This window comes from Anarhichas minor, unplaced genomic scaffold, assembly GCF_050575085.1.
Source record: "Anarhichas minor isolate MPS153535 unplaced genomic scaffold, ASM5057508v1 ptg000031l, whole genome shotgun sequence".
NCBI lineage: Eukaryota > Metazoa > Chordata > Actinopteri > Perciformes > Anarhichadidae > Anarhichas > Anarhichas minor.
Genome location: NW_027466477.1, coordinates 1,487,689 through 1,508,660, shown reverse-complemented (window position 1 = coordinate 1,508,660; position 20,972 = coordinate 1,487,689). Strand labels below are relative to the sequence as shown.

Genomic DNA, 20,972 nt, shown 5'->3' with positions numbered 1-20,972 from the left:
ACTGCTCTGTGCTCCATTTGCAAGCAGATCTGGCTCCCACATGGCCTGACTGCTGCTGCACCTTGGCCTTTGAATATCTGATCCGGTCGTTGGCAAAAGAAAGTTTCACATTCTCAGTTTTTCATTTTTTGAAAAACAGAAAAACAAAAAGGTCACATCCAGCTGGAAAAGAGCGTTTTGAAAAGTCATCTCGAGCACTTCAAAGCAGCAATATTTTACATTCCTTTCATGATTTGCAAATCTAAAAAATACTCTGGCTTGTGATGGCAGATGTTCGTCACACTCTCTCAGGCCGAACCAAATCAAGCTCAGAGGTTCTTCTCTGCTTTTCAAACCCGTCACCCGTCAACAACACGTTGAACCAGCTCTCTCTCTCTCTCTCTCTCTCTCTCTCACTCACTCACACACACAAAAACAAACAACAAGTGGGTGCCGCTCTGCCAGATATATTTAAACTCCAGTGGGGGGGGACTGGTCCAACCCTTCACACACCCACTTCCAATGTGTCCAAACACCCTCACCCCTCACCCACCTCTTCTAGCTCCCCTCCTGGTCCAACTTTCCTTCTTGCTACAGACCCTCTTTGATAAATGAATGATCATGAAGTCACAGTTTCCCCATTATATTACATGTGTACATTCTATTTTACCTCAAGCACTTCACTCCGCCATGAATCCGGTTCGTAATGATCATAATGACGAGCAGCCAAAGAGTGAAAGAGTAAAAGCCACAATGAGAGCAGAAGTAGAAACATTGTTGGAAATTCTCTTTTAGGAGAAACGAAAAATAAAGACAATATCAGCACAATAAGACAAAAGTTACAAAAATAGATAAATACCAAATGATAAGACATACAAATGCAGTTCATTCTGACTGGCCGCCCACTATTAACGCTATTAACACGGCAGCCCAACACAGCGACATGTCACCATGCAGGACTTAAGAGACGCGACCCATTTACCGTACGATCTGAAAAGATTGTACAGACTTTTTGAATTGTTTTTTTTATACAAGTTAGTTAATTTTCCAGCTTGACTTCTGCACACAGCATGTACATTTCTGATGTGAAACAGCCGTTACGAGATAACTCCCCCTTCTTCCTCTCTCCCTTTCTGAAATCCAAACGAGATGGTCGGACTCGTACTCGGCTCCGTCTCGTGCTCTGCGAGGTTATCTGCCAGTGATCCGCTGTGGGAGTCTCCTCTCGGCCTTACTGTAAAGCGGTTTCTGTGTTGGTCCTGCGAGCAGACAATGGGGAATTGTTGCACCGGATGCACGTCAGATAGTCGCGGGGCTGCAGTCAAAACAGAGAGAGAACGTCTTTTTGTAGTTGCTGAGGGAAAACATTTGAGTCTGGGGGCCAGATAAGGAGCTGACGGGCCTTGTTTTCATCCCTGTGGTTCAGAAATGTGGCTCCATGTTTAGTCTTCATGAAGGAGACTCGCATCCTTTCTTAAAGATGTATTCCCTTAGAGTTTTCTACCTGCAGTTCAAACATGATTTGTGCTCCACAAGTCGACGTGAGCTCAGACAGAAGCTTGGTTGTCTGTCAAAGCGTCATTAATTCTCTCATCGAGTCTCTTTTATCACCGCTTCATGAAGAACAAACACTGTTGTTTGTTCAGCTTTTCCTGCAGCTCGACACGACCACACACCAGAGCCTCTGCAGGCTGAAACCTCTCCGCCTCCCGATGGGGCTTTTCAGCTCGCTGAGTTTATTTTGATGAGCATTTTCAAGACGGGCCCCGAATCCTCAACTTGAACCACCTGCAGAACGAGTTCAGAGGCCAAAGGTTGTCTCATAGTGTTCTGCCTCACAGCTCCGGCCCTCACTGGGCAGCTTTATCTCATTGTTTTGCAAAAGCACCTTTTTCCCTTCAAACACTAAATTGCACAGCTAGTGTTTTAAGGCTTTTCTATTCTTCAGACGCTCTGATTTGGGTTTTTTCAGTGAGAAAATGCCAGTTTAGTGTGGACAAACGGCTGAAAACTGGCTTAATCTGGACGTTATTTGAAATATTAAATGTGTAATTAAATGTTGCTTCATTAAAACTTGCAATTCTACCGTCCTTTGTCTCGTTCTGCCTTTTGAAAAAGCAACTAGTGTGTCAGGTTCAAACAATAGTTATTCGATCTTTCATTGTTCAAAACATTTTGTACTTTCGTCAAAGCACATTTTGAGTAAAACAAATGTGTAAATAGCATTTGCTGCTGTTCAATGCTGCCTAAAAGGACAAAACGCTGGTTTAACTGCTTTGTTTTTGGAGCTCAGTTGAACACTCCTCCATAAAAAGGTGGTACTTCTTCAATCTGTTGTGCTTGGCCAGCAGCACCGGCAGGTTTCAGACTCCAAAACCTTCCCCAGGAGAAGTCGGTTACCTTCTGAGGGCCCCCTGTGTTTGACGTGGATCGTATAAATTTCCAGTTACATAAGAGATCCTGTCTTTATGCTGCTCCTTCTTGAAGCATTGTGCTTCCTCTGTATTGGTTGGATCCCCCGGAACGACTCAGGAAGTCGTTTCCTGCTGTCAAGTCTTGGCTTCCTCTTTCTGTCCGTTTCAAAACGTCTTGAGCACTTCCTCTGTGAAGGTTTGAGGAACGGAGCAGAAAATATCCTGATGGAAATCTCTCTCTGTCTCCGTCCACGATCCTACATGTGTTCAACATGGCTCTTCTACTGCCATGCTGAAGAGTTCCCATCACGATGAGGAGAACCATGCTGAACATCTATCCACACGTGGCGGTGCAAACCCGCTTGGATGTGAAGACAGACTGGATTTATTGTACTCTCTCAAACTCTCCCTTTTTATTCTGCACACAACCACGTCTTTTGAGGAGCGACTGTCCTAAAGTGTTCTTCACGTTTGACATTTGACAATCACGTTGAGTTGTGCTTGTATTTGAGAAACGACACTTCGGAGGCTCTGTAGTCCGAACCAAGAACCCAGGAAGAGCGCCGGGCTTTGAAGCTAATTTGACATAGTGCCCAAACGGTGGAATTCCATTTTCCGGGTCCATCACGTGACACCATTGGGCCCAAAAATACATTTTCCCATAGACTTACTTTGGGAAAGAGCAACTTTCATACCCACTCCTTCCATTCTCACTTTTCACCATAAAAGCCCTACACATGTAATATTTGCAGACGAGTGTTTAGGTATTTTCGTGTTGTTTATTCGTCACGTCCGCTGCGTGTAAAGGCCTCCAGGCAGCAGCCTGGTTTCCGCCTCTCCCAGGTCAATGCTAATTAGAGTCTTCACTCCCAGATGTTTTTGTTTGACGAGGGAGTGGATGAGACTTATGTAAGGGCCATGTGCCGAAGGCGAACCCCTCAGCCCATAAGGAACTCTCTCTTCCAGGCGTCGGTTCTGACTTTAATGAAAACAAGTCTCAGTGAATTACGAGGGTTAAATGGTGAGGAGACGGACGACCGCGGATCTGTTTTCCCTTGTTTCCCACAGGACCCGGAGATTTATTAATAGCAACCTACCGCACATATTGGATTCTCCGTGGATTTACTGTCTCATGGCTCCTCTTCTGAACACAAAACCCAGTGTTTGTCTTGGATTTCCCTCCTTTTCTTCGGCGTGGTTAAACATCCTCTCTTGGCTTTTGTAGCCCTATTTCTTTAGAGCAATCTATTTAAGAGTTTGTGACGTTATACATTCCCAATCCAGTGATCTTTGGAATTAATAACTGAATAGATCTTTTTTTCCAAACCTAACCTTTAACCCCACCCAGATGGGAAAATATCAATGTCCACAACTGTTTAAATTTGTCCCAAAAAAATCATATTCAAACAAATATACAATGGAATAATGTTAGAATGACCATATAGACAACCGTTTATAAACAGAAGTACTTTGAGAACAGTCAAAGGTACATGTTATTTCCTTGCAGGAACATCCACAGGTAGACTGTACTGACCTGTGTGGAGTTAAACCAGTGCACTGATATCATGACATCAGCCATCGACAGCTGTGCATGTGACTGTGAGAAATCACAGGAGCGTTGGTGACGGGACTTTGACACTTGTACCTGTAGTTAGGTGCAAAGACAACATTCACTACGTGCCTGTGTGGTGCAATAATCCGTCTCACCTACAGACGGAGAGGAGATGATCCCACGGACACACGGGATCGTCGTGTTCAGACTTTGTCACGAGATTTTCTTCCCAACAGAAATCACATCCTGAGGGGAACAGAAGGCTTCTTGTGACCCAGAGACAGCGGGATGTTTTGTTTTTATAGAAAGTTATGCTCAGCTAATGTTGCTCCCAAGAGCCACACTTAATAATAATTAATAATTTTTAAGGTAATTTTTACATTTATGGCTAGAAATCTCTCCTCATAGAACAAAGTGTGAGACGTTGACTAGCTTTCATGCCAATGAACAGTTGAAAAACCAGAACGTTTAACAAGTTCTATAATTTCCAGGCGATATCAAGTCGCTCCTCACAAAATGTATTTAATAACAATTTCTCCCAAAACAATATAAAACAATATACAAAAGTGAGTGTAGTAAGTTATTATGAGCCCCTTTGAATCTCATTAATTAAATGTTTTACTTTATTCTAACCGATTAAACATCAGGAAGACAAACAAGTGAACAGTTAAATTAAGATCAGGTAACAAGAATTACACAAGGAAACTAAAGAGCACCAGGAATATAAATGATTACAATGATCAGCAGAGGCAATGTGTCCCAAATTCATAATAAATATAAATTCCATACAATATGCACTACATATTATATAGACAAATGTCGCTAAGAGAAAGGAAAATCTATTTTTCAATATTTAATACTTGATATTTTCAGCTGTTTCACACCCAACAACAGTTTGTGAATTCCAATAAGAATACACTGCTCATATACTACAGAGTATATTTGATGATATTTGTGGGACACAGCTGTGTCTCAACCAAAAAGGAAAATGGAGGAAACCTGATGGAATGAGATTCAGCTAGAACAAGTGTTGACAAAGTAAAGAAAGACACAGATAACGAGAACGAAGCGGACTCAACCTAAAGATCTTATCTACTGTTCTCGATACAGTGCAGAGTGTTTCACATTTATCTGGACAGTTTGTGAATGAAGTGAACTGTGACAGATAGTAGCTGGCAGATGCAACGAGCAAACTGTCCTGCAGATAAAGTATTATTTAAGTATTTAAAAGTTGTTTCGGACGCACGGACAGTTTCTTCTACAGCAGTGTTGGGAGGGAAAGTTGTTGAATGATAAAAGTTGATTTTTAAGTATTTTCCCCAATATTTTATACTCGTGTTAAAGTCAGTTGACATTTTGTGGTATTCTCATCGTAACACTTCTTGTGTTTTTGTTGTTTATTGTAAAGTGGAGAGTCACATCCTCATTTAAACATTTGCTCTGTGTAGTCCGGTGCATAGCTGATCAGCCTCCGTTGTTTCTTGGAAGGTATAACGTACACTAGGAAGCAGTGTCATGCTGAGCAAACCACAATGTAGAGAAAATATATAAAAGGATTCAGGAAATGGAAACCACCCCAGTGACGGTGTAAACAACCCACTGCGTCTTTGAAGCAAACCTGCAAAATGTTGGTTTTTAATGTAAACAAACGGGATAATAATGAGATGAGGAAAGATGTTATTGAAGAGGGAGAAAGGGTTTATTTTAACCCGAAACTTAACTAAGTAGGTTTGTTGCATCCTCTCTACCTATTTTTTACCCATAACACCTTTCTCTGCACAAGAGTTCAAATGTCTTTACAGACGTCTCTGCAGAAGCATGTTCCTCTGACGTTCCGGTCATGACGAAGCTGCTGACCATCAGTACACAGAAACATTGGCTCACAAATGATTTGTTCTATTTCCTGCACTGGCTGGAAATAAAGGGTCGTGCCCTGTGATATTTTTACTCTGGTGTTGGACTCTCACTGTTATCATGGTGCTTATTTCAGGCTCTTTATAAATCCTGTTATCATACACGCCCACAGTAGAACACAAACTACCGACCCGTTCACCGTGTCAGCAGTCTGGCAGATTATCTCTGTTTATTAACTTCCAAAATTCAGTGTTTTTTGGACACACTTCTATCAGACGCAGATTGTTTCAGAAAATAAACTGCGTCTGTGTGACGCAAGCGCGAAAGTCTTTTTTTAGTGAAGAAAATGTGAAAGTTCTTTGAGTTTGTATGATGTTTTCATTATAAGTGGTCTACATGATTTTTTAATCAAATCAGTGACGTTACTGTAAGTTAATCCTTTTTTATTTAGTTGTATTTAGTTACAATGATTGGTTTAAATGTTCTATCTTTATTGGTATATCACATTTATTTAATAGCCCATTTAACTTTGTCCAACTAATAAAAGATTAATATCGACAGATTCAATTTGACATTTTGATTTGGTTTGTAAGTAATTACAGAATTAGGCAAAAAATAAATATAAATAATATTCCCTGCAAACAATACAACATAGTAACAGAAAATAAAATACATACAGTACTCAAACCTGTTGGAGAACAAAATGTGACATTTTTATTATTTTTTCTACAATATCTATACCATACTATGCCATTCTGATCATCTTTAACATTCACTCATTAAATGATCATTTTAGTTCAGTTCTGTTCCATAAATTCACCCATTTGACTGAAATATAATATATGTTCTTTATATTAGATCTGACGCTTTGCTTCTCCAACATGCACGTCTCTCTCACGTCATACTGTCTCTATTATTTATAAAAACATTTGGATACTGTCACGTAGGCATTGGTCGCTCTGTGAGACACACTGGAGATCAAATCATTTATCGACGTGGACGAGAGTCAAAGTCGAGCCAAACGATCACGGTCCCGATCAGGCCCTGCATGTGAACTTTGGATCAACCGGATGGGATTTACTCTTCTTATCATTGAATACGACCTGGACGGTCGGCAGCAGCCAATCAGCTGTGACAGCAGCCGCATTACTGCAAGTTTGTTCTCCGCTGAATCCCACAGACCTGTTTATTATGTTTGTCTGTCATAAACTGACAGCTTATTAGCTGTCGTCGGGCAGTAATAACTGTCCTCTGCGTGTGAAGGACACTTTCCACATGTCTGTGTAGAGTGAGACGACCCCCCCCCGAATTACCTAAAACTGTGGTTTCCCAAAGCATCAGCTGATTAGATTTTTGCCTAAAGTATTTATTTATTTCTGAGCTCACATGCTTGTGGAGCTTCTTCCTCCAGCTGTTTTGTGTTTCATTGGAAATCAAACCAGCATGAAGTGCTTTGCTCTGGTTTGTGTTGGTGCAATTGGGCACGTTGTCTATCATTGAAAAGTTATTTTATTTTGAGATTTGGTCAAACAAATGGACTATTTCTGATTTGGACGTAAAGTTTTAATTAAGTTATTGCGCTGTTGGAAGGTCAGCCGGCTTTAAAGTATAGAGACATATTTGTCATGTTTTAATTGTATGCTAAGCGTTGTATCTGGATTATTTGTATGCCAGGTTGTTTATTCAAATGTATTGAAGCCTTTAATCATATTCATGTACATTTGCATGCTTTTCATTCTTTCCGTGATGGTGTCCTGTGAGCAGAGCGGTTGGTTGTCAAAGGTTCATTTAGACTTCTCGGCCACATCTTCTTCTTTGGTGTCTAGTCCAGTTGTGAAATATCTTCATGCTTTATTTTATAGTATATTAAGTCCTCAGGCATGTAGGAATAACATCAGATACAAACATCTGTCTCCTTAAACCCATCAAACTTTGCATTTTGGGCTCATTACCTCAAATTGGCTAAGATTACGTTTTTTAATACAAATAAAAAAACACTATAATCCTGTTGAAACAGAGCAGAGCATTGAATAAGATCTCTTTTCCCAAAAGGAAAAAAAAACCTCTGCATCATAAACGAACAGTTCCCAGCATGTTACACATGCCCGATGCCAAATACAGTAGAATATTCCTGCATTAAAGGATTTATATAAACAAGCTGAATATGTTCCGACTGGTCCCAGCTTGCTGTTTGTAATCACCGGTGAGGTTTGTGTAGGCGAGATATTATTTAACATAAACAATCCAAGCAAGAGAAAATCACCCAGCGAGCTTTACAATCACTGAAGAGTAGCTACCACATAATTACAGGTCTAATCAGAATCCAAAGATAGCTGTGTGTGTGTGTGTGTGTGTGTGTGTGTGTGTGTGTGTGTGTGTGTGTGTGTGTGTGTGTGTGTGTGTGTGTGTGTGTGTGTGTGTGTGTGTGTGTGTGTGTGTGTGTGTGTGTGTGTGTGTGTGTGTGTGTGTGTGTGTGTGTGTGTGTGTGTGTGTGTGTGTGTGTGTGTGTGTGTGTGTGTGTGAGTGAGAGATCAGGCCCGTATTTACTGTTTCTACCACGTGAACTCCAACATGCTTGCTCAGGATGTTTCCTTTGCAGCAGACTCACCACACCAGTCTGATCAGAGTGAGTCCTGTAAATAATTCACTCGTTGTTGGTGCAGCATAATAACATTCACTGGTGAGAAAGGCATTACAGGGGAGTGTGAGAGAGTGAGGAGGTTTATGATTTAAAAAAGGAGTGTCTTATCTTTGAAGTGGAACAGATGCCTCCTGTAGTATCCTTGAGTCAGTCAACATGTTCAGTAACGAGCGGTTAAGATTTATGAACACAGAGATTAAGATGAAAGAAAATCGCCTTAACAATCCTATTGTGACATAAACAATGTATTTTGTATTTAATAACAGCGAGTTATTACGTGACTTGTGTTTTTATGAAAGGTTAAGTCTGAATTGTGGAATATTTATCCTATTATATACAACATTTATTAATATTCCTCTACATAGTTTGAGTAAGATTGTTAGCTGTTATAGTTTATTAGCGTTGTGCTCATCATTTTATATATATTTTAAATTCTATCGTCCTATATGCGCATGTATATAGCTGTAATACTACAGTAGAATAAGTTAATAGTAAACCAATGTCATTTTTATTGTCTTCTGTTGCATAATACTCCATTTGATTGACATTAGTTGTATTCAGTGGTTGTTAGAGATAACGGAGGACCTACTTACCATGACGTCATCATTGACATTGACATGGCAACTTGTGTATTTTGTTGTCAGATGGCACTCTTTGTGGGTTGCGATGGCCTAGTTATCTGACATTTTATCTTTGGTTGTTTGATTTGCTTTGTATGATGATGATGTGCTTTCTATTGTGACAGGTTTAGGTTCCTGGCAAGGTTTTTATCTGTGCTGGTTTTTATTAAATTGGCTGTTTTTTAAGTTGTGATTGAACTGAAACCTGGCAATCAGATCTGGCAACGCTGACCAGGGATTGTCCAATCACAGTTTAGCAAAAAGTCTGCCGTAGAACGCATTTTCAGTCAATTCATGGAGTTAATGTTCGCTCAATCTCAAAAAACAGTTAATTTGTTCCTGATAACTTTCATGTGCAGTTCTATCTGCTATCGTCCTATACATCATATTCCCATAATATCCCTTTAAGCGCTGTCACTGAGCTGTTTGGGGGAGGGCTCTGCGGTGGGAACGGCCCCATGACGTACCGCTGTTGACAGTAGTAAAACCTCCACACATACACACCCACACACACACTCTCACACACACACACACACTGCCTCCACTTCATCCGCACACAGTCCCGCCGAGCTGCCAGAGAGCCACCGCCGCTCCAAGCCTCTCCATCTCCCGCGCCACCGTGCCTTCTGCTCTGCGCGTCCAGCTGTGCGCACATCTCGCTCCCAAAGCTCCGACCAGGGCCGAAAGCTGAACTGTTGAAAAGAGGAAGGGAAACAGGAATATGACTTCTAAGGCGATGGAGTGTATGAATCTGTCGGAGGAACAGATCAAAGTGCTGGAGGACAGTTTCAAGAAAGTCACCCGGTATCCGGAAGGGATGACGCTCATGTTGATCGCTGCGGAGTGCGGACTGTCAGAGGAGGAAATACTAGTGAGTAACATGTCAATACTCTCTCTCTCTCTTCTTACAGAGAATGTGTGGATATGTGTTTTATTAGTGTTTAAAAGTAGGTTTTTAGACTGGAATGTGTTTATTATGTTGCTTAATGGTTGTCCTGAGCAAATAGTCTGCATGGTTTCTAGAAATAATCAGATAATTGAACAGACTAGTCTTAAATAGATCGTTGTTATATAACTACATGGAGACTGACTTCTGCTGCTTAAAAGTAAGAGTTTTTAATTTATTTCTTATTTTTAGGGCGATTTTAGAATAATCTGTTGTGTCCTTTAGGGGCTCATATAGTTCTTATATAATGTATTACCATATAGATATATGTGCACTTAAGTGAGCAACACATTTAAAATAACAAATGAAAATACATTTAGTAGTTTAATCTAAAGCAGAAATAACATTTTATGACAGTAATCTGCAAAGTAACCATAGATTAGTGGAGCACAAGTATAAATACACAAATATACCTTCATAGAATGCTGCCAAATAAATACCTACAAACTGTACTGAACAGCAGTATTTTAGTAAAAGTACTTTGCATTTCTGCAGTTTTGAGAAGTTTTCCTGGAATCACGAGCACAGACACAAGAACGTGCGACTTGACTTTATGGTGTCACAACTTAGTGTCGAGAGTTTACAAGCCGTGAGTGTCAGCATCACCATCAGTGTCTCACTCAGGTGACCTCTGAGGAAGTAACGTAGGCCTACTGCTAAAGACACAACATGTACAATATGTACATCCTGTGTGTATTTGTCTGCAGGAACAGGTTTATTTTCCCAGCAAAACAAGACTTTAAACATGTGACGAGCTGCTCCACTGCCAGCAGCTCTGTGGACAGTATCAGTGTGATCCTGGTTGATATATCGGTGTTAAAATGTCACGGTCTGATGAAATAATCCTCATTTGAGTGTAAACACTGACCACAGAGGCAGCAGCGCCCCGTTGGTCGTCACTGGAGCAGCTCCTGGTTGTTTTGCCCGATGATGTCATGTCACAGAGTCCAGTTTCCTGCTGCTGTTTCTGCTCAGAGAGCAACTGTTGTTCATTCTCACAGACACGGACTTCAAGTTTAAAGAGGCGGCTGTCAATCAGTGAGGAGAGCACTGTGACGTCCCTTTGGTTGGTCGCTATCGCTGCTCGTGTTTAAGCTGCTTTGATATGTGGTTGGATGTGATGAATAGTGCAGAGAAAATAACTGAAATAACACGTGTTTAAGTGTTTGTTGGGCTCCTGTTATGCATCAGGAACTTTAACTTCGTCGTTCACCAGAAAACTAACCAGCAACTATAATTAATAAATAATTAATGTACATTTTCAGCCAAAAACATGCCACAAACATTCACTGGTTTCTGCCTCTGAAATTTGAGGATTTGTTGAACTTCTTTGTCTTATGTGATGGTAAACTTAATATCTTTGCGTTTTGGTCGATTGGTCGCACAAAACAAAGAATTTGAAGACGTCTCTTTGGGTTTTAGAACATTTTAAACTATTTTCTGAACTCAATGTCCGCTCACCAGCTCTTTCCAGAGCTTTCAACCACACCTTCATCAGAGGAAGGAGATTGCTCAGACTCCAAACAGTTTCTTCGCAAGAATGCAAGCATAAAAAAAAACAAGTAACAACATTTAACATCACGTCAGGCTTTGAGAATCAGTTTTATTTAGTTTTTTTTGGAGGACATGGAGATTCCCAAATTAGATCTCATTAGGGCTGCAAATTATTTTCATTTTATTTTCAATTATTTTCTCAGTTACACGTTTTGTTGATATAACATTAATAAACAATTATCCTAGAGCCCAAGTGCAGTTTATAAATGAACTAATAAATGACCACATCATCCACCAGGAAACACCAGGCGATTGTTAAGAACATTTTTCACTAATTGGAGACAATTACATAAAACCTCACACTATTACTGAGGCATTTAATCTCTCCCACGTGCTCTCTCTCCCACATGTAAACACTCCCACCATGCCTCTATCTGAGGAATGTCTTACTGTAAAGTCTGTCACATCAGGAGCCAGATGTGAAGCTTCAGAGCGCCGATAACAAGTTCTGAAGGCACCTTCAGTAGCATTCCTCTGATAGATACATCGTCTTAAAAGCACTCTGAGAATGTCAAGTCGCCATCCAAAAGGAGGTTTTTGAGGAACAGCCTAAGTGGTGAATGTCAGTTGGTATTCCTCTCTGTTAGGAGTTTGGCAGGTAAACAACACGACTATTGCTTAGCTGTATTCACCAGGAGGTAAAAAACCCTTCATGTAAATTCTGTAATTTGAGTTGACGTCGCATCGGGTTCATCTCGCAGGCAAATTTCTGCTGATGTTTGTGCTCTTGAGGCTGACTGACAGGTTTAGATCTCATGTGTCACGGAGCGTGTTCCCTTTGTTCATAATTAGCTCATACAGTACAAACACTTCACCAAGTCAATAACTCGTGTGTGTCAGACTTGTGCGTGTGTGAATGTTTTTTTTTTTCATTTGGACTCGGCAAACCAGTCCCTCTAGATTCCTCGGGGCTGAGGTTAACACGGGCACACAAAAGGTCTGCAGCAGATGAGGTGTTTTGTATTATAAATGCAGGCGCAGCCTCTTTTACACCCTCTTTTACACCCTGTCTACACTTGTGTACTTGAAGACTTAAAATTCGTCAGTTTATATCATGTCTGTTATATCAGATGTGAAGACGAAAGACTGTAAAACCTGAACAAACAAGCTGTTGGTCCAACTCTTTCAAAACCCTTGTTACACAGCATTACTCAAGTTGTACAACTATGAAAGAAAACATGCAAACGTCTCCAACCCAAGTGCACATTCATCTATGTGCAGCCCAAAGAAGCATGTTTCAGCCTCGGTGATTAAAGGGGTACTCCGTGAATTAGCAGTGCTTTTCCACAAGGAAAGGTTAACTAGAGAGATGGATCAAAAAAAAGGTGGGAATAGATGTAGCAGAGGTTGCTATACTCTGACATTTAATCAAAGTCCAAAAACCCTGGATTCCTCTGTTCCCATAATGCAACTCAGTAGTATGATGTCATTTGAGTATTCCTCATGACAATGTAAACTGATATCCGTGTGTAACATTGTTCGTGACTAGAGTGAAAGGATAGTCAGATTTTCTCTAATCTTTCTTCATATGCTGCTCATATGGATGTTGAAAAGGTTACTGGTAGCTTTGCATTCACATATTTGTATGCACATTTTGAAGTATAGCGTCGGAAAAAGCTTAAACATTTGATTTTGTTTGCAGTTCCGAACCTCTACTTCTTTTTCTACTCTGTTTACAGGCAGGTTACAGCCATACGTAGCCGTTAGCACCAACTTCTAACCAAACTGCGCTGTAGCCGAGTTTATTCGCTCCAGACCAGTTGATGGAAACGCAGTGCTTTATTTGCGTATCTTTTTATGCGACATTTCAAAAGTTTGCTTAAAATCCCTTGACAATTAAATGGAAACGTGACTACTGTTTGAAAATGACTGCGCAGAAGATAGCTGAAGCTAACTAGCTAATGAGCCAAACCAAGAGGTTATCTTCATCCTGGTAGCTGTGTGAAGATTAATGGCCGGTTTCCTCAACTATAGTTGCATATATGTTGGACGTTGGACCCTTGAAAAGGGGTGGAATGAAGAAGAAAGAATTTTGCGCAATAAAAGATGGTAACTTGATCCGGCTAACGACTAACTAAGCCCCATCTTCATTACTAGAACATCAGAGGTGTTTCATTATTTGTCTCCTTCCACTGAGGTTAATAATTCAGCTTTTTACTGCCTGCAGAGCTGCAACGAAAAATGTCAGATAAACTAAAACGGCACTAAGCTGCGTCCTAATTCCTCTTCCAGTGTTAGTGACTCTTTCCATTCATCATACACAAAGGTGGGAGGCGCCGGGCCAACCTGACAGGGGAAGCCTGGTCCAGGGTGAGGTAAAGGTCTGGCCTCTCATCAAAAGACCTGACTTCATTTCCAGCTGATGTGTTGTTTTTTTTCTAGCTTTCTTCCCCCCTGTGGAGTGTTAACAAAGCTCTCATATAGCTGAGGAAACACACCCCGGCTACCACTCCCCGTTTCACATTAACAATGTTTACAAGGTGCTTAGTGTTAGAGCGCCTTTCATAGACCGTTTTTATATTTGTGTTCAGTGCTGCAGTCAGTAAAGGTAGAGTCAACTTTTCAAAGAACCCGTTATGTAATCCAGTGCTTATGAATTAGAAAACATTTCATAAGCACCATATGGGATTAGCATTATAAGTCTTATTTTTGTTCTGAAGTGGCATGTGTGTAATGTTTTTACAAGACATTCAATGATCTTTTGCACCACAAACAAAACAAAGTACAAAGCAACTGATGTCCATTCAAAACCTGGTAGAGAAAATGGCATTTTTAAAGGTTCATCGCTAACTTTCCCCCCAAAATGTATACCCTGCATCATAAAACTGAGCTACATTAATATGAAATCCTGAGACACGGATGAAAAGCAAAGTTCAGATAGCAGTTCTCAAAGTGATTTAGTCTTGAGTGCAAATCCAGACGACTCCAAATGGGAATCTCATGTGTTTTCAGTAAAAAAAAAAGTGAAAACAGTCCCTCCTGCTCGGCGCATGTCTCACGAAGCAAACCACGGTCTCGTGTCTTAAGCCCGCCGCTCGGAATCCCTCCCTTTCCCCCTATGGCGTTGTCCAGATGATGTCAGCATTGTTGTGAATCCCTTGACAACACCAACCGCAACACAGCAATGTGCCGGGTCACGGGGCGTGTGTGTGTGTGTGTGTGTGTGTCGAGGCACTCAGCACAGTCATCATCTGGTCAGAGTCTCAGGGGAGCGGTCTGTTAAAATCGGATGGAAACATTCGTTTTTTTGTGGTTTCCCTGAAACAACTTAACCTCAGGGTCACTGCTGTGTCTGTTTGAGTCAGTGACCTCACTTACATGCACCGAGAAATGTGACTGTGATGTGATTACGAAGATGATGGAAGTCAGAATGGAACACAACGACTCTTTTATTCAGAGATTTCATATTTGGGGTTTTGATGATATTACTATGGTGACAGTTATAAAAACATGTCCATGGTCATAAATTATATTGACATGATTTCTGTGAATCTTTTTGTAATAGGCTCCACTCTCATGTGCGCTTTGTATTATAGGCCTGTTCTACAAAAAACACTAATTTTTACAACATACCCTACAAATAGCCTATTGTTGCATGCTAATCATTAGCATGGCAATGTAACAACTATAAGTACATGAATATGCTAAACATTAGCATGTTAGCATGCCAACTATAGCTAGGTACATTAATATGCTAAACATTAGCATGTTAACATGCCAACTATAGGTACATTAATATGCTAAACATTAGCATGTTAACGTGCCAACTGTATGAATATGCTAAACATTAGCATGTTAACGTGACAACTGTATGAATATGCTAAACATTAGCATGTTAACGTGACAACTGTATGAATATGCTAAACATTAGCATGTTAACGTGACAACTGTATGAATATGCTAAACATTAGCAAGTTTAGATCATTAATAGGCTGTATTTTAGCTTGTTAATGGCCCTGAGGATGAGAAGAGTACAGCAATGAATTTTGAGAACTCGGTGTTTTGTTCAAATCGTTGTTTTTTTCCATACAAGAACTCCACCTGTGTAACTTCTCAGGAATATTCGTGTCATGACTGTACATTATGCATTATGTCAGCAGGACCGGTGACCTCATCGCTCTCGTATTTCAGGCTCCGCAGCAGTTTGTTTCTGAACAAAACCTCCTCTTACACATTCTCTTATACCTCCCATGGGTGTGATTGTAATTGCTTCTCTTTGTTTATTTGTGTCCTGCAGAAATGGTTCGAGCTACGTAACAGACTGTGGAGGCAGGCGGAGGGTCTTCCGGCTGAGCTCGGATCAGTGCTGGACTGAGACGCTCTGTGCTGGCCCTGGTTTCTCCTGGACAAACTGACCCTACCACCTCTTCCTCATACACCCCCCCCCCCCCCCCCCCCTCCTCGTGTCATTCTCACTTTTTGTATCTATGAAGCTATTTTAACTTACTGTACGGATTGTGAAGGTGTTTGTGTGCCGTTGCCAATATAACCGTCATGTCTACGAAAATAAACATATTATTATAAGTTAAAAATGACTTGAGTGTGCTTTGTGGCTACAGTACATCTGGGGTCCAAATTCACTGAGGAAGCCGAGTTATACAATGGCGTAGGGGGGCTTTGGGGACAGAGTGCTTTGTTTTTCAGGCTTTGTTTACATGTGTGTCTGTCAGCAGGGAGCGGAGCTGGTTACACGACTATAAAGGATGTAAGGAAGGATTACAATAGATGCTGCTGGACTCAGCTGCCGCTATCCAGGAACATACAGGGTCAAATCTGGAACATTTCCAGTTGTTGAGGGAGAAGGAGGAGGAGAGGGAGGAGGAAGACATGTGCGCCGAATGAGCTGAACAAAAGACAGGTGATGTCATTTCATGGTCCCTTTCTCACTCGTGATCGCTCTGTGAAAAAAAAAAAAAAAAAAAAAAAAAAAAAGGATGTGATCTCAGCAGCCAGTTTGAGCTAAAAGTATTCTGTAATTTTCTTACTGTCAAAACCAATTGAGTGTGTTCGTTAGTTTTGATCTAAAAAAAAAAAAGAACTTTAGAACTCCAGTAGGGGATGGAGTGAACAGTCTGCACAACGAGCTCGACAGAAACCAACACCGACCCAACAGGTAGTTCAACTGCTCGTAAAACACACTGCTGCTTTTTATCACGCTGTTGTGACAGGCTGTTTACACTGGCTCTCACAGTATGAATACATTAGCATATTAACTCATATTCATGATTCAGATTTTTTGTTTTACTCCTTTAAAACTTTAATTTTAACATGAAAGAGAAAAGACCCTTATTTTAGTTAGTTTCTTTTCTATCTGTTTATGAGAGCATTTGTATCGTATAGAAATACAGAACACACATCTACACACACACACGAACACACACACACACACACACACACAGACGGGTGTCTGTTTCCTGAGCCTGCATGGGGGTGTTTTCATCTGTTCAGCTGAAAAACAAGTATTTGCTTATATTGCACGCACGCACACACACACACACACACACACACGCGCGGTTGCTCTAGCCCCCTGCTTAAAAACACACATTATATCCCAGACCTTGCCCCTTTCCCTCTTGCTCATAAATCCCCATTTACTCTTAGTTTGCTTTGCTTGAAACCACTCCATTCTTATATGTCGGAGTTGTTGAGATGATCATGATATCGTACAGGATTATGAATTAAAACTCAGGATCTAACAATTTCTCAGCAGGTGATTCCTGTCTCTAGAAAACTACTTTAATGGTCCGTAAAGGTTTAGGAACAGACTCCCCCCTGTTTTCAGTTTCAACTATGGAGCCAAATAGGACTGTACACACCACTCGTACTGTGGTGTGTACAGTCTCTCCTTCATACTTCTGGGTGTATTTTACCGCTGGTGACAACGTTGGAAATCAATGAGCAACACTGATTTTTGATAATATTGGATTTAATGGATTGATGCATACATGTGACATTTATTTTAGGGTTTTAATTCACTGGATTACAGAAAATATTACTCTCAATATCACACACAATATTACTTTTCTGTTTAGTTTCTACTAGGCACTGGTTTTTATCTTATGTTGTTGTGCTTTACTTTTTCTATTTTAGTTTAATTTGTATGTACTTACTTTACTCTTATTGCTATTCTATTTGCACTGGTGTCAGTGTTACTTCTTACACTAGTAATACTTCTTACTTTATTGTTTATATTTGTATTCTATTGTTTTTTTCTTATTCTTCTGTTGTAATCTTTGATCACGTTATCTTATCTTATATCTTATGTTATCTTATCTTATCTCAAAATCCAATCCCGATATTTAATCAAACATTTTTCAATAGAATTTCCAGGAAATATTTCAGGAAATAAATTTCTTGATATTTAGCGATACTGTGATATAAAACAATACTTACAGGATATAGAATACTAAGACATAGAATACTTCATCCATGTCTCAAACATCGAAATGAAGACTTGAGACCTGACTTGTACTTTGATTGCTGTAAGACTTGAGATTTTGAGATTTGACTTCCAAAATAACTTGAAAGCAAAGTCATTAAAGTTTCAAGTTTTGTGAATCGTTCTAATGATCAGCATTAAGTTATCAGCATTACTTTTTTACTTTACTGTAAAACTTGTGATTTGACTTTTCTTAAATGATTTAAAACCAGCTGTGATACCCTCTTACCAAAATGAGACATTAACAGGATTACTTCCGGACATTTTAACAAATGAATTCAATAAGCGAATAGTTTCAACTGGTCATTTTAATTTGTGGAAAAAAGAGGTGGTCATTTAAAATATTTAGCTAGAACTTATCCAAAGTGCCTTAACAGTGCTACTAAAAGAGGAATAAACTTAAATACTAATATTACTGTGAGAGGTCATAATCAATCAATGGTGCAGGAAATGCTCTCTTGCACTGAACATGTGCCTCAGTGCTCTCTGTCCTCGAGTCACTCTGGTGAAAGGAGGATCTGAGTGTTTGATGGTGTGCCATAAGCGCCGATCAGAGCGTGTGCAGAATTTGAATGCAGTGAGGTTTTGTGTGTTGCTAAGAGGACTCTGCAGGGCTGTGAGGAATCTGCCATTTAGAAGCTGCCAGGCTCAGTTTGCGTCACTTTGTGCAACCTGACTTTTTGTTGTCCACCGGAAAACTTGTAACGGCTAAAAGCTAAAAGCACTAGAATTGATTCAAGTCAATTCAATTCATTTTGTATAGCCCAAAATCACAAATCACAAATTTGCCTCAGAGGCTCTTTACAATCTGTACACATGAGACATCCTCTGTCCCGGGACCCCCACACCGGTCCAGCAAAACCTCCTCCAAAAAAAACCTTTAACGGGGAGAAAAAACAGAAAGAAATTGATGACCGAACGTAATTCCAGCGACAATCCCAAAGAGCCACTAGTTACCGTGCAACCAGTATTTTTGAGCATTATTTCACTCATGATTTCATCATTATTTTCATGACGTACTATTATGGCACACTGTACTGTAACTTTTGAATGACGTTGTAGTGATTTACTATACTCTGACTTTCAACATTTAGTTAAATAAATACTGAGTTTGAGTGAAGTCCAGTAGATGTATTGGTCAGACTGGTTCCAGTTCAAAAACACAGGAGCTTCAGACACAGTTGTGGTGCTGCCAGGTTTGTCACAGCTCAGGGAATATTCACCCATGACGTTTTGATTTGGAGGGAATTCATGTAACTCCACCCCGACGTGGCTGTTTGCAGAGTTACGGCTTGCAAACGAAAAATAGAGATTGAGATATTTCTCTCGAAAACTATTTGTAAGAAAACTTGAGATGGATCATAACTGGTTTTACATACTTATCTGCAGTAATTAGAGCAGGTTTTAATTTACTTTCTTCAAATAATTGTTTGCTTTTAATCATTGAAATGTTAAATATTAGTTATATCACTGTGTAAAGCAGAAATTTATCAAAACACGAACATTAAAAGTTCATCCCTAAACGAGGGCTAAGTGTTTGTACCAATATCTGACCGAGCACGGCGATGGCATGAGAATGTGTTGTTTCAACTATTTCCTGTGTTTAGGAAGGTGTGGAATGACTGTACATAACATCCTGTGTGAGGCAGTTGGCATGTGAACATGTGACGGCACCAAGACAGCAATGAGACTGAGAACTAAACCATGCTGCAGCATTCTTAATGTTTGCAACTGAGCCTTTCCAGACATTATCTATACTGTAATATATCAAGTTAAATCTTCATTTGCATAATACAGAAAACGGACGTGGACTCAATCAGGATGCAATACAGCAATCTTGCAAAATATCATTTTGGCTGCAAATGGCGATACTTCCATTATCAATAATCATTTACTCCGTCTGAGAAAACAGTAAAAACGGTCTATCGATCAGTACGTAAGAGCTGGACACAAGACAAAGAAGACCCTGTGAGACTCTTTCCTCTCCGGACATCAGACAGAATTATCCACTTGAGGCTTCAAAGGTCTGGACCAGGCAAACTCTTTCCTGCCACAGCAGTGAAGCATTTCCATTCATTTGGAAAACAATAAGGAAAAGTAGGATCTCAACTCAAATTTCATCAACAGAAAATGCTAATCATGTTGACGTTAATTAACAGTGTGGAGGTTCTTTTACCCCTAGTGGTGCTATTTAGGGTGTCCTGATATATACCTGGATTGACGATAACCGTGATATCTAAAAAATGTAATATTGATATGTTAATAATACACATACGCCTCTTAAATTGTGCTTTTGTACAGTTATGGTTACAGAAAGAAAGATATAAAACGCACAATATTTATTTCCTTTTATTATTTGTTTATCTGTAAGAGACAAACACAGTGAAACATTGACAGTTTTGCTTTTATATATAATGATTCTAATGTAAAGTGTCTTTGAGTACTCTGAAAAGCGCTATATAAATAAAATTTATTATTATTATTATTATTATTTAGTTGCAGAAGCATTGTCCAATGTACTGTTCATGTGTCTACAGCCAAAACTAATTTCAAACACCAGTTAGTAATCATTAAAATGACATGTTTGGCTAAAACTCAACTTTCTCTTTTTGTTTTTTAAAGTCCCCATCACCCACCTCCTCCTCCTCACTACCTTGTGGTCCCAGGTCACGATCGCGGCGGGCTAATCCCAGATTAGCCTTCCAGCGACACATCGGTTCAATCTCCTTTGATGTCTCGCCGAGTCGTGCGGGGCCACAAACCTGCGCTGATCTAAAGCCCACGCTGGAGGCCACAGCCTGCAGCGCTCCAAATCAAATCACGGCACAGGGCGCCGCCACCTCTGAACACATAAACTGTGACTATTTTCTGATGTACTTACACAAGTGTAAATGGGATCACAGTGGATTTCCAAACTGAAGCAGTGGCACTTTTTGTAAAGTAAACTGTGGCCAGATTCGTGGTATTTCCCAA

At 40.1% G+C, this 20,972-nt stretch overlaps 1 protein-coding gene across 1 annotated transcript; it reads left to right on the top strand.

Annotated features, from left to right (window-relative positions):
- Positions 1 to 9,229: 9,229 nt before the first annotated feature.
- hopx (HOP homeobox) lies at positions 9,230 to 16,092 on the top strand. The gene is made up of 2 exons (XM_076105324.1): positions 9,230 to 9,931; positions 15,798 to 16,092. Exons 1-2 carry the CDS (start codon positions 9,782 to 9,784, stop codon positions 15,873 to 15,875), a joined length of 228 nt encoding a protein of 75 aa, XP_075961439.1. The 5' UTR covers positions 9,230 to 9,781; the 3' UTR covers positions 15,876 to 16,092.
- Positions 16,093 to 20,972: the final 4,880 nt, after the last annotated feature.

What these genes read in the sequence shown, in the direction of transcription:
- hopx (XM_076105324.1), top strand. Translation starts at nt 9,782, where the DNA reads ATGACTTCTAAGGCGATGGAGTGTATGAATCTGTCGGAGGAACAGATC. An exon ending in TGTCAGAGGAGGAAATACTA is followed by an intron (nt 9,932 to 15,797) that starts GTGAGTAACATG and finishes TGTGTCCTGCAG; the next exon opens with AAATGGTTCGAGCTACGTAA.